This window comes from Filicampus tigris, chromosome 19, assembly GCF_054856515.1.
Source record: "Filicampus tigris isolate MCC_2025a chromosome 19, RoL_Ftig_1.0, whole genome shotgun sequence".
Lineage (NCBI taxonomy): Eukaryota > Metazoa > Chordata > Actinopteri > Syngnathiformes > Syngnathidae > Filicampus > Filicampus tigris.
Window position 1 is genome coordinate 6,661,117 of NC_141235.1, and position 12,411 is coordinate 6,673,527.

The 12,411-nt window shown below is 40.9% G+C and overlaps 1 protein-coding gene across 5 annotated transcripts in view; it reads right to left on the minus strand.

The window, feature by feature from the left end:
* The window catches only part of mapk8b (mitogen-activated protein kinase 8b), a 55,493-nt gene that overhangs the window by 40,835 nt on the left and 2,247 nt on the right, over positions 1–12,411 (minus strand). For 2 of the 5 annotated variants that reach the window (XR_015082401.1, XM_086015818.1), the window contains exons 2-12: positions 10,722–10,896; positions 10,241–10,370; positions 9,635–9,693; positions 8,633–8,771; positions 7,372–7,537; positions 6,460–6,531; positions 5,349–5,531; positions 4,351–4,475; positions 4,170–4,233; positions 3,488–3,565; positions 3,072–3,192 (exon numbers count right to left, since the gene is read on the minus strand). Coding sequence is in view for 4 of the 5 variants with exons in the window: in XM_086015818.1 (XP_085871944.1) it covers positions 3,072–3,192; positions 3,488–3,565; positions 4,170–4,233; positions 4,351–4,475; positions 5,349–5,531; positions 6,460–6,531; positions 7,372–7,537; positions 8,633–8,771; positions 9,635–9,693; positions 10,241–10,370; positions 10,722–10,843 (1,259 nt within the window). In the remaining variant the exon portion in view is untranslated. Of the gene's footprint in view, positions 1–31; positions 3,198–3,487; positions 3,566–4,169; positions 4,234–4,350; positions 4,476–5,348; positions 5,532–6,459; positions 6,532–6,948; positions 7,021–7,371; positions 7,538–8,632; positions 8,772–9,634; positions 9,694–10,240; positions 10,371–10,721; positions 10,897–12,411 lie in introns of those variants that run through there. The other 3 variants (XM_086015819.1, XM_086015821.1, XM_086015820.1) reach the window with 3 other exon arrangements.

The window sequence follows — 12,411 nt, forward strand, 5'->3', positions numbered from 1 at the left end:
AGTGTGGAAAGAAAAAGACGTAACCATTAACGAAAGTGTATTCTTTTATTCGTAGTACACATTTTTTTTGTTTTTTTTTGTTCGTCCATTGTATTGAGTTGAAGAGGAGGCATCATGAAATCCCAGTGCATGTTTTTCTACTTGGGAATTATTGGAACTACTGTACTTTGCTTTCTTTGCTGGAGTCACTCGCAAACATGTCCAAACCAGCACCATACATATTGATATGATGATGATTATTATTATTTATTATTAACATTGTCTTACCGCAGCCTAAAATCTGTCAAGCGGGTAAGGCTGAAGACTTAAAATGGATCTTATTCATACAAAAAAAAAAAATGAAATCGGGGATTGACAGTACCAACACTTTTGATTACTACCTTCAGGCGACGCTTACAGAGCACACTTTGCTGAAGGTATTGCACATTTAAGTTTGAAAACAACAACAACAACAAAGAAAATACATAGGACTCTCATCTCACTGGTAGGTGAACTTTACATTATGTACAAAATCTCTGGAAAGCGACACCTTCCCCCCCCCCCTCAGTCAAATAAATAAATAATAATGGAATCTGTTATTCACATGTCTTGTCATGCAGGCGAGCGACGACGACGCAAGTGGCAGAAATTCAGCGTGAGGTAGTTCATCAAAGCTGACAGATTAGTGATGCGGAGAAAGCTGACACCGAAGGGATTTTAATTTAAAAGGGCACTTTCAAAATAATATTGATTGTTTTCCATTTGGGATCATTTAAAAAAATAAAACATTGAAAAAGACGAAAAAACAAGCGAAGCACACGGTGTTATTATTACAGCACGGATTACAAGTTGCTCATGTGAACTTCATCATGGATTGCACCATTCAAACTGCTTGGAGCCCAAATGGGGAAAACTTGCAATGAGTTCAATGCCACTGGCGGAGCTAGAGGGGGGCACTACCCGCCGAAATATGCTTGGACCTCCCCCCAGTGCCAGACCAGATAATTGACTTTTGGGTATTTTCAGATTTTTTTTTTTCCCAGGAATTTTTTCCCACATTTCGCCCTCGTCCCCCGTAGGGAACATATAATACATTTTTATGAGCATGTTCTTTCGATTTTTGGAGGTTTGTGCGGACTCTGAGATACCTTTAGAGTACATAAACCTTTCTACTATGTTCTAATACATGGAGATGCACCTGTGTATATATTTTTAATAGGGGACCCAAAAAAAAAAAAAGTTTTTCATTTTTCTATTGATTTCAAAAGTACATACTGTATTTTAAAAAAGTATTTTGGGGGTTTGGATTTTTAAAAAATTTACAAAAACCATTTCATTTTTTACACGATCAATGAATTTTTTACTATTTCAGACAAAAACTATGTTTACTAGTTATGAGGGATTACTGTTTATCGCACGACTTATTCAAAGAGTTTACTGGTACAACCCTGTGTGAAATTGGGATTATTATTTTTTTTTTATTAAACGAGCCATTATACAGTAGTTCTTGACATATTTAACGACCATTCTGCCAACAGCATAGAGCAAATAGCTATGATGTACGTTATTAGAGGAGACAACTTTCATTTCTATCGTGTTTACTCCATGTTTCCAAAATTAAAAACAATATTAACAATGGAAAAAAAATGTGGACGCACCTTCACACGAAAACATCCTCGCTCTTTAGCGATGCAAAATATTCCAGCATCAGTTTTTTTCCCCCTGCTAATATCATATGAGCTCTCTCTTCTCTCTTGTGTCTTATAGCAAGCATTACCTGGAAAAAGTAAAGGGGCCCGTTGTTAAACTTTGATGAAAGACCTTGGTGACACTGCCTGCCTCGGACACATCGTCACCTACGGTGTCCCTCGACTCGAGGGTCAAAATGAAAAAAGTAGAAAAATATACAAATGCATTTTTGTCCCCAGCCAGTAGTGGTTCTCGTTTGAAACTACTGTTAACTGTCCAGATGCCTTCAAAACAACACAAATGACTTGTTACAGTACAACAGGCACTTTTCTCTTGAGTACAAACACTTCAAAGGACAACATTATTGCATAAAGTAAGAATTGTTTGTTTTCTTCTATTTTTTTTTTTTTGTGTGTGCTGCTGTTTTAACATGCAACTTCCTCGCCTCGGCTTCTTTTTAACCGCAGCCGTCCGAAGGGGCATCATGAACGCACAACAGTATTAAAAGTTACTAATAACGGGATGATTTTTTTCTTTTTCTCTTCACTCTCATCCAAAAAAATAAAATAAAAAGTCACTTGCGTCATCACCTTCTACATCCCGAAAACCTTTCAACGGAAGCATTCTCACATGCAACATTTCCACTCATCTTACTGTAGGTCCACCCTCCATCCGTATTCAGTGGAACCTCCAAAAGTGGGACTACATTCTGGCGAAATACGTCACGCTTAGCGAGCATCTCAAAGGACGTGCGTTTTGTTTTTTTCTTTGGCTTTTTAACAATAACCATTCTCACACGGACGTGGGAAAGTCTGCTACAATACGAACAATGCAGGTAATTTAAAACCACTTACATATACAATTCAATTTTACTGCGCAGATGTAAATACAGTGTAGGGACCGAACCCTGATGCAAACTCACTCCAACATAGTTCCACAAAACTCCACAAAATGAGTGAAGCAATACTTGCATTGCTTTGGCCTGGTTATTTAAACATTGCCGTACACGTTACATGATTTTTCCATGGGAGAAACAGTTTTGAAATGAGAACTCCGAAGCCGAGTCGGACACCAATTGTGTTCTAATTTGGAGGTTCCACTTAAACAAAAACGTTCCCAAAACCTTGAATCATTGACAGACGAGGGGAGTGTCAATTCACTATCGACTATCTAGTTTCAAAAACTGTACAAAGTCATTGGACGTTGTCGGAGCAGTAGCATACAGGCTTTCCACACACATTTAGGTCGTCACAGTCGGGTCGTTACAAACCGCGTCGTAGTGAAATTGTTAAAATTGTCTCTTACCTTGAGATTGCTTACTCAAAAGAACATTTAAAAAAAAAAAAAAAATCTGCCGTTTGAGACAGACAGGACCAAGAGGAGGAGGTTCACGAGATGGTCACCTGCAGCGGCCCGGCGCGCCGGCAGTTTCGGCGTCAGTGGACGTGGAGGCGATGTGGGCGGGGGAGCGCGTGGAGGGGGGGTGCTGGTGCTGCTGCGGGGGGTCGCTGCTCACTGCTGCACCTGTGCTATGGCAAAGAGGGGACAACGTGCTGGGTCACAACTAGATAAAGGTGCTCCATGTACAGCGTTAGGGGGCCGAGCTTTGCTGGGGATGGCGAAAATAGAGCGAGTGGGCCTAATTGGCGACCCGCGGCAAAGTACTACCTTTTTCTGAATTAAACTTTTCAATTCATTTCTAGGTCCCAAAATGGCACCAAGGTAATAATGTAAGTTTGCAAGTGTGGGGGAACATTGTCAAAACTGCAAAACGATCAATACAATCAAACGTAATAACATCAACTACAATAACACTTACCAATGGACGCAGGCTGTCCTCTGATGACACCATTTTTTGTCCTTTCCTCCCAGTCCAAGACTTCTTTGTATATCAACTCTGGAAGGGAAAACAAAAAACATGATTTACAATCAATCATACAATCCTTTTGGATTGAATGCAGCTGTGATTTGCCATGCATTCAAGCAATTTGCTTTATAGTGGAGCCATGCAGTTTGACGGTTCAGTTTACTTGGTTAAAATGGTTCATTTATCAAGGGATATATTTCCAAAAGGAAGCACTTATTTTCTTATCTGTAAAGAAAACAAATCTCTGTTATCACTGTGGAAGTTGATACTCTGAAAATAGAAGCTATGCTATAGGGAGTAAAAAAAATAAAAACAATCCGGAAGGAGAAAATAAATAAATAAAATAAAATAAAATAGTGTGTTTTGCAAGTCATATTGCCTCTAGAAGTGGCAACATTTAAAGGCATGTTCTGAAACCAGTTTTTGTGCTGAACGGTGGTGGTGGGGGGGTTGCTCCAAGGAAGATGTCGACATTTCAGCATAATCCCCCGCAGAAGGACAAAGTGGGTAAACAAGCAACAGTTTGGGATGACGCTGTGAAAATGCTCTTACATAATGAACACGGCGCTAACAGCTAAGCCTCCGCAGCAGCCAGTCAAAAGGGCGCAGAAGACACCGACGGGACGTTTCCTACCTTTCCACTCCTCCACCGTGTGCTCCCGCTCATCCAGCTGCTTGTCTGTGATCGCTGGTGGCGGCTAAAAGAAGATTGATGGAATTTCAAACACACTCTGATAACATGACTGAGAATGAATGTGGGAGGTGAGGGGAAGGGGGGGGGGGGGGGGGGCAACTATTTTTGCGTGAGTACTTACTGCCTCCACTTCAGTGGGGTCATACCACACGTTGATGTAAGAGTGCTGAAGGGCCTCGTCCACAGAGATCCGTTTGGAAGCGTCTATGACCAGCATCTTTGACAGCAAGTCTCTGGCTTGACTTGCTAGCAAAAGATTTTTGGGAGACAAAACCAGAAATTAATGCTGAGCCACATGTCAATCAAATATTAAAACCGTGGGCACAAGTTGGACATTAAGGGCGTACTCACTTTTGTTGCAAGTAGTTAAGACAATAACGGACTGACTAACTGGAAGCCAACCGGTCAAACCTTTTGTCATTTTAGCAATGTAATCACGTTTCAAATCTTGAAAATGCACCTTTGTAATTCAAGCACCCCGCGGAAGTCTGTATTACAATTACAATGTTGCTCCAGTCCACAGTGCTGCGGGTAAAACAACCACATCGTTCTATTGCATCGAGATGGTTTTCCGCCTTGATTAACACACAGCCTTATGGAAATAATGATCCATCATAAAACCACCTAAATGGTTCTGACAGGGAACACGGATGTCAAATCCAATATTCCGATACTTGCATTAATGAGGACAGAAAGAAGATGCGCTACTCCCCACCCCTTCCTCTTCAACAGCTTTGCAGTGCTTGCAGTCGACGTTGTTGTCATATTCTCTCCAATTCCTCATAAAGACACGCTTGAGGTTAAATTGTCTCGGTAAACAACTTTGTGCTCAAGTGTCAGCTTCCATATTCAGAGCTTATTCCAAGGCACTGACTTGTCACTTGCACGGTGTTGTTGGCTGAAGTTTGCAAGGTATGACAAATATAACTTTTTTTTTTTAGGGGATGTGCTACGTGAGGTTTCTAGAGCACAAGAAGTCAACTATAAGGACAACATCTCCTGTCCAAACACATTGAGATATTGTTGCGTAACACCCTTAACGATCATAAGAATGAACTTTCTCAGAGCCTCAAGTGGGCGTAAAGAGAGAAATCTGCATCACAGGTAGATCAGAATTACCTTTCAGTTTGTTGTGTTCAGAGTCGGCGGGAAACAGAACATCGGGGAAGAGCTTCTCAAAGCTGTAGCCGGCATAGCGCGGTCGGTTCTCCACGTAGGTCCTGACCGATTGGTTGAGTTTCATCAGGAACTCCTGAGACGGTGTGCCCAACTGCTCGATCACCTTATTCCACTGGTCAATATCTTTAGGTTACAATGTTGAGAAAAGAACTGGGCCCAAGATGATGAGAAAGGGCTAGCATTTCACACTCACAGTTCAACTGATAATTACGAGGGAACGGGTCTTGGGAGTTTAAGAAATGTGTGTGGGTGAAACTACAACAAGTGGTGTAAACATCAGTAAACTAGATGGGATTCACACACTTCTACATGAATGTTTCACATAGGAATAGACCGATTATCGGCCGGGACGATTAACGGCACCAATGTTTGGCTTTTTGACGAATATCAGCATCAGCCTTTTTTAAAATTATTATTATTTATTTATTTTTTTTAAATCAATTGAAAACGGTGTTGAAATCAAAACAAACATATGTGAAAGTTTAACATTTTATTTATTTAATTATTCTGGAGTACTTCATTTACTAAAGAAAACTACATGGAGATATTGTTTAAGTTTTCATTTAACTTTTTAAGACATGCTGACAACCGTCGGTGCTCCCTGGACTTTTTGTTAGAATGTTATAAGAAAGAAGTATATTGTCAATGTCTTGTAAAAATAACTTATCAACAGTAGGCAAATTAGAAAAATTGTTCAATAAACATATGCTTAAAGAGTTTTATCGGCCTCTTGACTACTAATAAATCGGTATCGCCCTTAAAAAAGTATATCGTGGTCTATCTCTAGTTTCAAACATTTGGAAGACTGCAGAAGTGACTGCAGGTGATGCTCACTAAAGCTGTCTGTCAAGAATATTCTTTGGTCAACGGCTGGTTGGGTTGAATAAGCCCAATGAATAGGTTAAATTAAGGGGCGGCTAATCGAAGAAAATAAAACAGATCAAAATGATGTAATGGGATAAATGACTTCTTGTTGCGTGCAAAGACGTGAACAAGGATGAGCGAAGATGGCATTTTGGGGCATTTGGGTGGAGGTTTGACGTAAGGATACGATCAGTGCCAGGAAACAACACACTACCCCGGACCATTTCAGCCATGATGCAGCCAACAGACCAGACATCAACTGAAAAATGGAATGACAACCACTAAATTAGCATGCAGGACGGAAATTATATTAAAAAAAAAAAAAAAAGAAAAAAAGACAAAAACAACAACAACAAAAAAACTGAAAAAGACAAAAACATGAAAACATGGAACAATGTGACGTGCTTGCAATGTGAAGGGTGTGGTGAAGTAAAAATGAAATCCATGCAATGTAACAATAAACAAAATATCAGTCATTTGGAAAGAATCTAGCTGAAAACTTTTAGAGGAGTGTCAACGCTCGGAATGCTTCATCAACAGGAGATGGATGATTAAAATTCAAGGCACTCCATTGGAGAGAAAGGTGTGATCAGAGTGTGAGGGGCAAAACAATTGGATGTCAAGCGTTTTGTTTCGTGAGTGGTTCCAGTAAAGGCTGCGAGCGGTTCAAGGATACAATCCCTTCCTGGGAAAAGGATTTTGTGGCGAACCATTTCTGCCATAATGCAGCCCACAGCCCATATATCCACTACAAATGTGCAGCATTAAAAGAAGGAAGAGAATCAGCAACACAAATGTCAGCAGGGAAAAATGTACTTCAATGACTTTGGTCAAGGGTACGAAAACAACAACTTTGAAAAGAACTCTGAACCAGGAAAATTGTTGCTTTTCTGCATGACAATCAGGACAGGCCTCAGAAAAACATCAAACACATGCTAAAGTATTGCTGGGTACAGAATGTTCCCCTGCAGAGCAAAACATGCCAGTCATGCAAAGATCCCCGCTGAGTGTGACCTTTGGAAGAACGAGGACAAAACGCTGCCCCAAAAGAAAAAAAAGGAATAAAAAAAAAAAAGGGGGGCCACCTCCTACCACTCACCGTTAGCCTGGTAGCCCATGCCCAGGATGACTTCAGGGGCACGGTAGTAGCGGGTGACCACATACGGCGTCATGAGGAGCCCCGTGGCGGCTGTCCTGGCCAGGCCAAAGTCCAGGATCTTCAGTGTGCAATCGGACTTGACCACGATGTTACTTGGCTTCAGGTCCTGCAGGGGGGAAAGTAAACATTAAGAAAGCTACACAATTGACTTGGATTGAGGGGAGAAAAAAAAGGATTACACAGAGAATCGAGCAGTTTCTTCTATGGATGTACGGTACCTTCAACAGACTTCATCTTCTGCCTTTACATTTGGCATCGTAAATGTAAGAGCAACAAGTTTCATAACGCGCTCTCAATTCTAGAATCGGTTTTAAAGTCTAATAATTGAGATCAAGTAAGTCAAGAAAGCACATTAAGAACTTGAGTAACTCATGAAGGGTATAGAGAAGTACATTTTCAAGAGGACATACTATGGAAAATTGACTATAATTACATACAAATAGTTAGATCATAATTAATAAAAAGGTAAGCAGAGCTGCAGTGTTAGCAGAAATTAGCATTGGCAGCATTAACAGTAGCTTCAGCCACTATATTTGAATATTCAGCTAAGATGTACGGGTGATTTTTCTTTTTTTTGGTGGTTTTCCGCTGCATGCACCACATGCACAGATCAATCGCACAAATTATTGACTACCGGTAATTTGGCCACCTGGTGATGAAGCATCTGTTTTGAATTATGAAACAAAATGCATCATATTTCTCTTTTCTAATCAGATGCAACAGTGATTTGCAGCGCCGGATACATCCAGTTGGTCCGTTCGGTTAACATTAAGCTCCGGTAGAGTGTTTCTTGAAAGAGCCTGTTTAAGTTCTTCATAGAAATGAAATCGGCAAATGCGTGGCCATGAGTCATGTTGCATCTGCTCACCTAGTAAAGGCTTTGCGTGCCAAGACGTGCCAGTGCGAGCGAGGCTGGTTTTCTCTGCCTGTGGCTCAATTAGTTCTGCTTGGCAAAGCAAGAGGCTCTCTTCTGCTGCTTCTTCAATGCGGGTGATTGACAGCCTGCGATGTGCGTACGTTCATGTGTGACAAGGGGATTTTGTGTGTGTGTGTGTGTGTGTGTGTGTATATATACACCGTTCCGTCGCTTCAAGGTGAACACAAGTGTGTTCTAACAACTTGTAGATGCCAACTCTTCAAAGACCCTGCCGGGCATTTTTTTCCCCAAAATGTCAAGGAATCCAAATGTGTGTGAACTGACCCTATGAATGATTCCAGCCGCATGCAAGTGTTTGATTCCACACAGCATCTGGTAGAGCAAGTAGGACAGCCTCTCGTGGTCCAGCTCCATCTGAATCACCTGGCAGAGGTTGGCGTCCATCAACTCCATAACTAGATACCTACAAAGACATCCAGGCGGGTCATTTCACACATACGCAAATCACTTTTCTTTTTTTTTTTTTTTTTTTTTTAAATATTAAAACCCGAACTACCTACTTAAAGTGACATTTTTGCTACACTTGCATCCCGTGGCATTTAAGAACTGACAGGCAGAATTCTCATTTTCATCATGACATCATATTGTCTGACAGCTGTTATGTCACCGTCCACGAGCTGTTGTCAAGAACTTTCGGATTCATCATTGAATCCAACGGCATCGCTCATTATTTGTGCCCATAGGAAGTAACACACTAAAATCAACGGGTCATTAAAAAAGGTCAAAGACCGATTTTGTACAAATGTGCAGAATCCACTCACAATGAAATTTAATTTGGCGCACACGCATATTAATGCAGGGCTACTCTTTCATCCTGGAACTTATTCCGCAACCCTCCGGCTCCCATTTGTTCAGCTTCCTTTTGAGCTCCAATCAGGCAGAAACAAGAAACACAAACACACAAAGAGGCATGCACACAATTCTACTTCGACGGGATGATGACACTCTGCGGTATGCTAAATCATTCCAGTCCACATCTTGGTAGTCAGGAACTGTATATTTATCAGTTCATGGAATCTTGAAACGTGATACACTCATTTTGATGGAACGACAAACACAACACGCCATCTTAGTCTGATTTTAGACGGTAGTTGTATGCAAATCCCGAGCATAGTCGAAAAGTCTTACACGCCAACTACAGATTCAGCCCAACTCTGAGCGCCTATAAATGTCAGCAAATATAATCCAGGCCCCCTTGTGCGCTTCCTCCTGCATTAATTGACAAATGCAACGAGCGCGCTGAGCTATTAACTGGGTTATACTCACACATCTTGGAACTCCTCCAGTGTCTTCTGCGGTGTGAATACATTTAATAGACCAATTATCTGTCAAAATAAAAAGGAGGTTATTACTCTGTAGCGGGTAAAGCGTTATGAAATGACAACATGACCGCCACCACAATCCTGACAATGCTGGGCTGTTCATCTGAAAGGTTGCAGCTGACTGAGCTATTATCAAAAACAGCAGGATAGTTCATTTCTGCATGTGGGAGGCAACGCGGTAAATACGAGACGTCCCAAACCGGTGATCGGCAGTTATTATTCAGTGGCAATTAAGCATTTTGGACAGTTTTAGGCATGCAAGATTGAGATGTCAGAACAGACTTCTGCTTTGAATATAAATCAATGTATCTAACGTAGCATAAGAAAAATAGATGCTCCCAAACAAATTTGTTTGAAAAAGTTCACCGTTTTTTCCGGGCTTTGGAAGTTGGATGGAAGTTTTGTCAGGTGCTAACAAGTTACTTCTACAAGGTTGTACTCACCCCCCTTGTGTATATATTTGAAAATGTGGTGCACAGTATTTGAATTTATATGGAAATCAAGTCTGTCAAACAAACAAAAATCAGAATAAAATGGAAAGAAAACTTACATTCTTGTGGTTGACACATTTCATGAGCACCAATTCCCTGTAGGCTCGTTTCGCATGAGTTTGATTCTGAAAGGGTCTGCTCAGCTTTTTGATGGCGACGTTCCTCTCCAAGTTGTGGTCGTAAGCCGAACTGAAGTGAAAATGCAAAGCAAAGACTCAGGCAACCACTGGACACAAGGTGCAGCCAAATTCATGGGAAAGTCATAGCGAGTGCTTTGTGGGTCAGAGTTCACATTGATTCACATTTTTACGGGATTTTGTTTGGCTCCTGTCCAAAAATTGACATGCCGTATTTGTACTCTGAACAAAACAGCATTTATGTGCGGGGACAACTTGTGATCATTATTCCGCTTTCAAACAGGCATCTTGAAAAGCAACAAATTAATTGCATCTCTGTGCTGTTCAACACCTCCTTATGGATCAATTTAGCACAAAGTCAGTCCGACAATAAAAGAGAAAGTCAAAAATAGATGCGACTCACCAGACAATTCCTTGTGCTCCGGACCCGATGGGTCTGAGGTTCTGGTAGCGCTTTAAAACCATAAAAGTTGAGTCGCCCACATCTATACTGTAGTATTCCTTTTCACGCTTGTTGCGGTTCATGGTTTTGCCTTGGACTGTGGCTGAGCATCCAAGTGGAGGAGAACGCACAACACCTGCAGACAAAAAACAAAGGATTTAGTTGGGAACAAAATAATAATAAAATTACCTTCAACTCTCCGTCAGCAAGTTTACGCAATAAAAAATGTATTCAATATAGATGAGAAAAGTCTTCACGGAAGCTAACCTAAAAATGTTCTTCTGAGGAATATGTTCTGTGCAGGCCCACTAATCTAAACACAGCATTCTGATGAATATTGTGTTTGTGGAGTATGACTAAAGCACTAAAATGCATCCATTTTTATCCACCTTAGGAGGCGGCCATTTGCCACTTGCTGTCAACTGAAAATAACGTCACAGTTGGTCAGGGCTCAAATAACGACCAATCATGGTTCCGCTCCAGAAAACAGGTGGGCCGTGATTGGTCGTTACTTGAGCAACTGTGATGTCATTTTCAGTCGACAGAAGTTACAAAATGTGCTTCTATTGATCCTCCAGTTTCTTCATTTATCGCACAGATAATACATTTGCCAATACCAAAGCTGGGGGTTGAATCACTAGCCAAGAAACTGTCAAAGTGCTATATAACATAATGGATTACGTAATATATAACATAATTTCCCATTAAAAAAAAACTTGTAAAGTAAATTATGGTTATTATACCATTTAGCTGTGTGACCTACAATTGTAAATCAAACTGTCATACATATGCAAAGTCAAACTGGCAGAAAATGAAGAAATTGAGCCGTAGCCTTGGAAACCTCATACAACCGTGTCCATGCTGTGAATACACTACAACAAAAGTTCAAGACAATAGTGCAATGAGATAGGCAAAGGATGAGTGGAGGCACTCATGCCGACTCCAAAAAGGAAGAATCATTAGAGGGATTTGGATCATTGTGCTGAGAAGACTGGCTTGACTATGATAGCTGGATGTTTCGCCGACCATGACTTGACCTGATCTTCATTTCCGTGACAACTGAGCAACCCTCCTTTCAGCGCCAATTAGCCTTCAAACATCCATTGTACTTTCTATTTGTCACAACACACTATTAATTGTGTTTTCATGTGTACCGCTTTCAGCTTGACCTATCAGGGTTTGCCACAGTGAGTCACTTGCATGAATTGCAGGCATAGTTGTTATGCCAATTGAACTTCCTGATACAACCCACTCATTTTTAACCAAGCTCAGGACCGCAGTGGGTGAGAATTGGGAAACTGGCTGGGAAACATACATTCAATAAGGTGGCTTTCACACTTGTAGCTCACTTTCTCTGGTCTGAATCAGACGGTGGATTTGTGTGATAAAATGGCCATAATCCCATTGTTTTTTTGCAATGCTTAGAAACATCCACCCAAGCATTTTCTATACTGTGAGTTCTCATTAGGGCCCAGGGTGAGCTGGAGAAAAACCAAAAACTGGCCTCAAATCCACTTTCTCCATTAAAATGAATGACAATGCCATTAATCTGTTCCAGCCCCCAACACCAAGAATTTCTCTAAAACAATGGCTTGTATCCCCCCCCAAAAAAAAGTAAATCTAGGTACTATTGTTATCTTTGTAAAGGAAA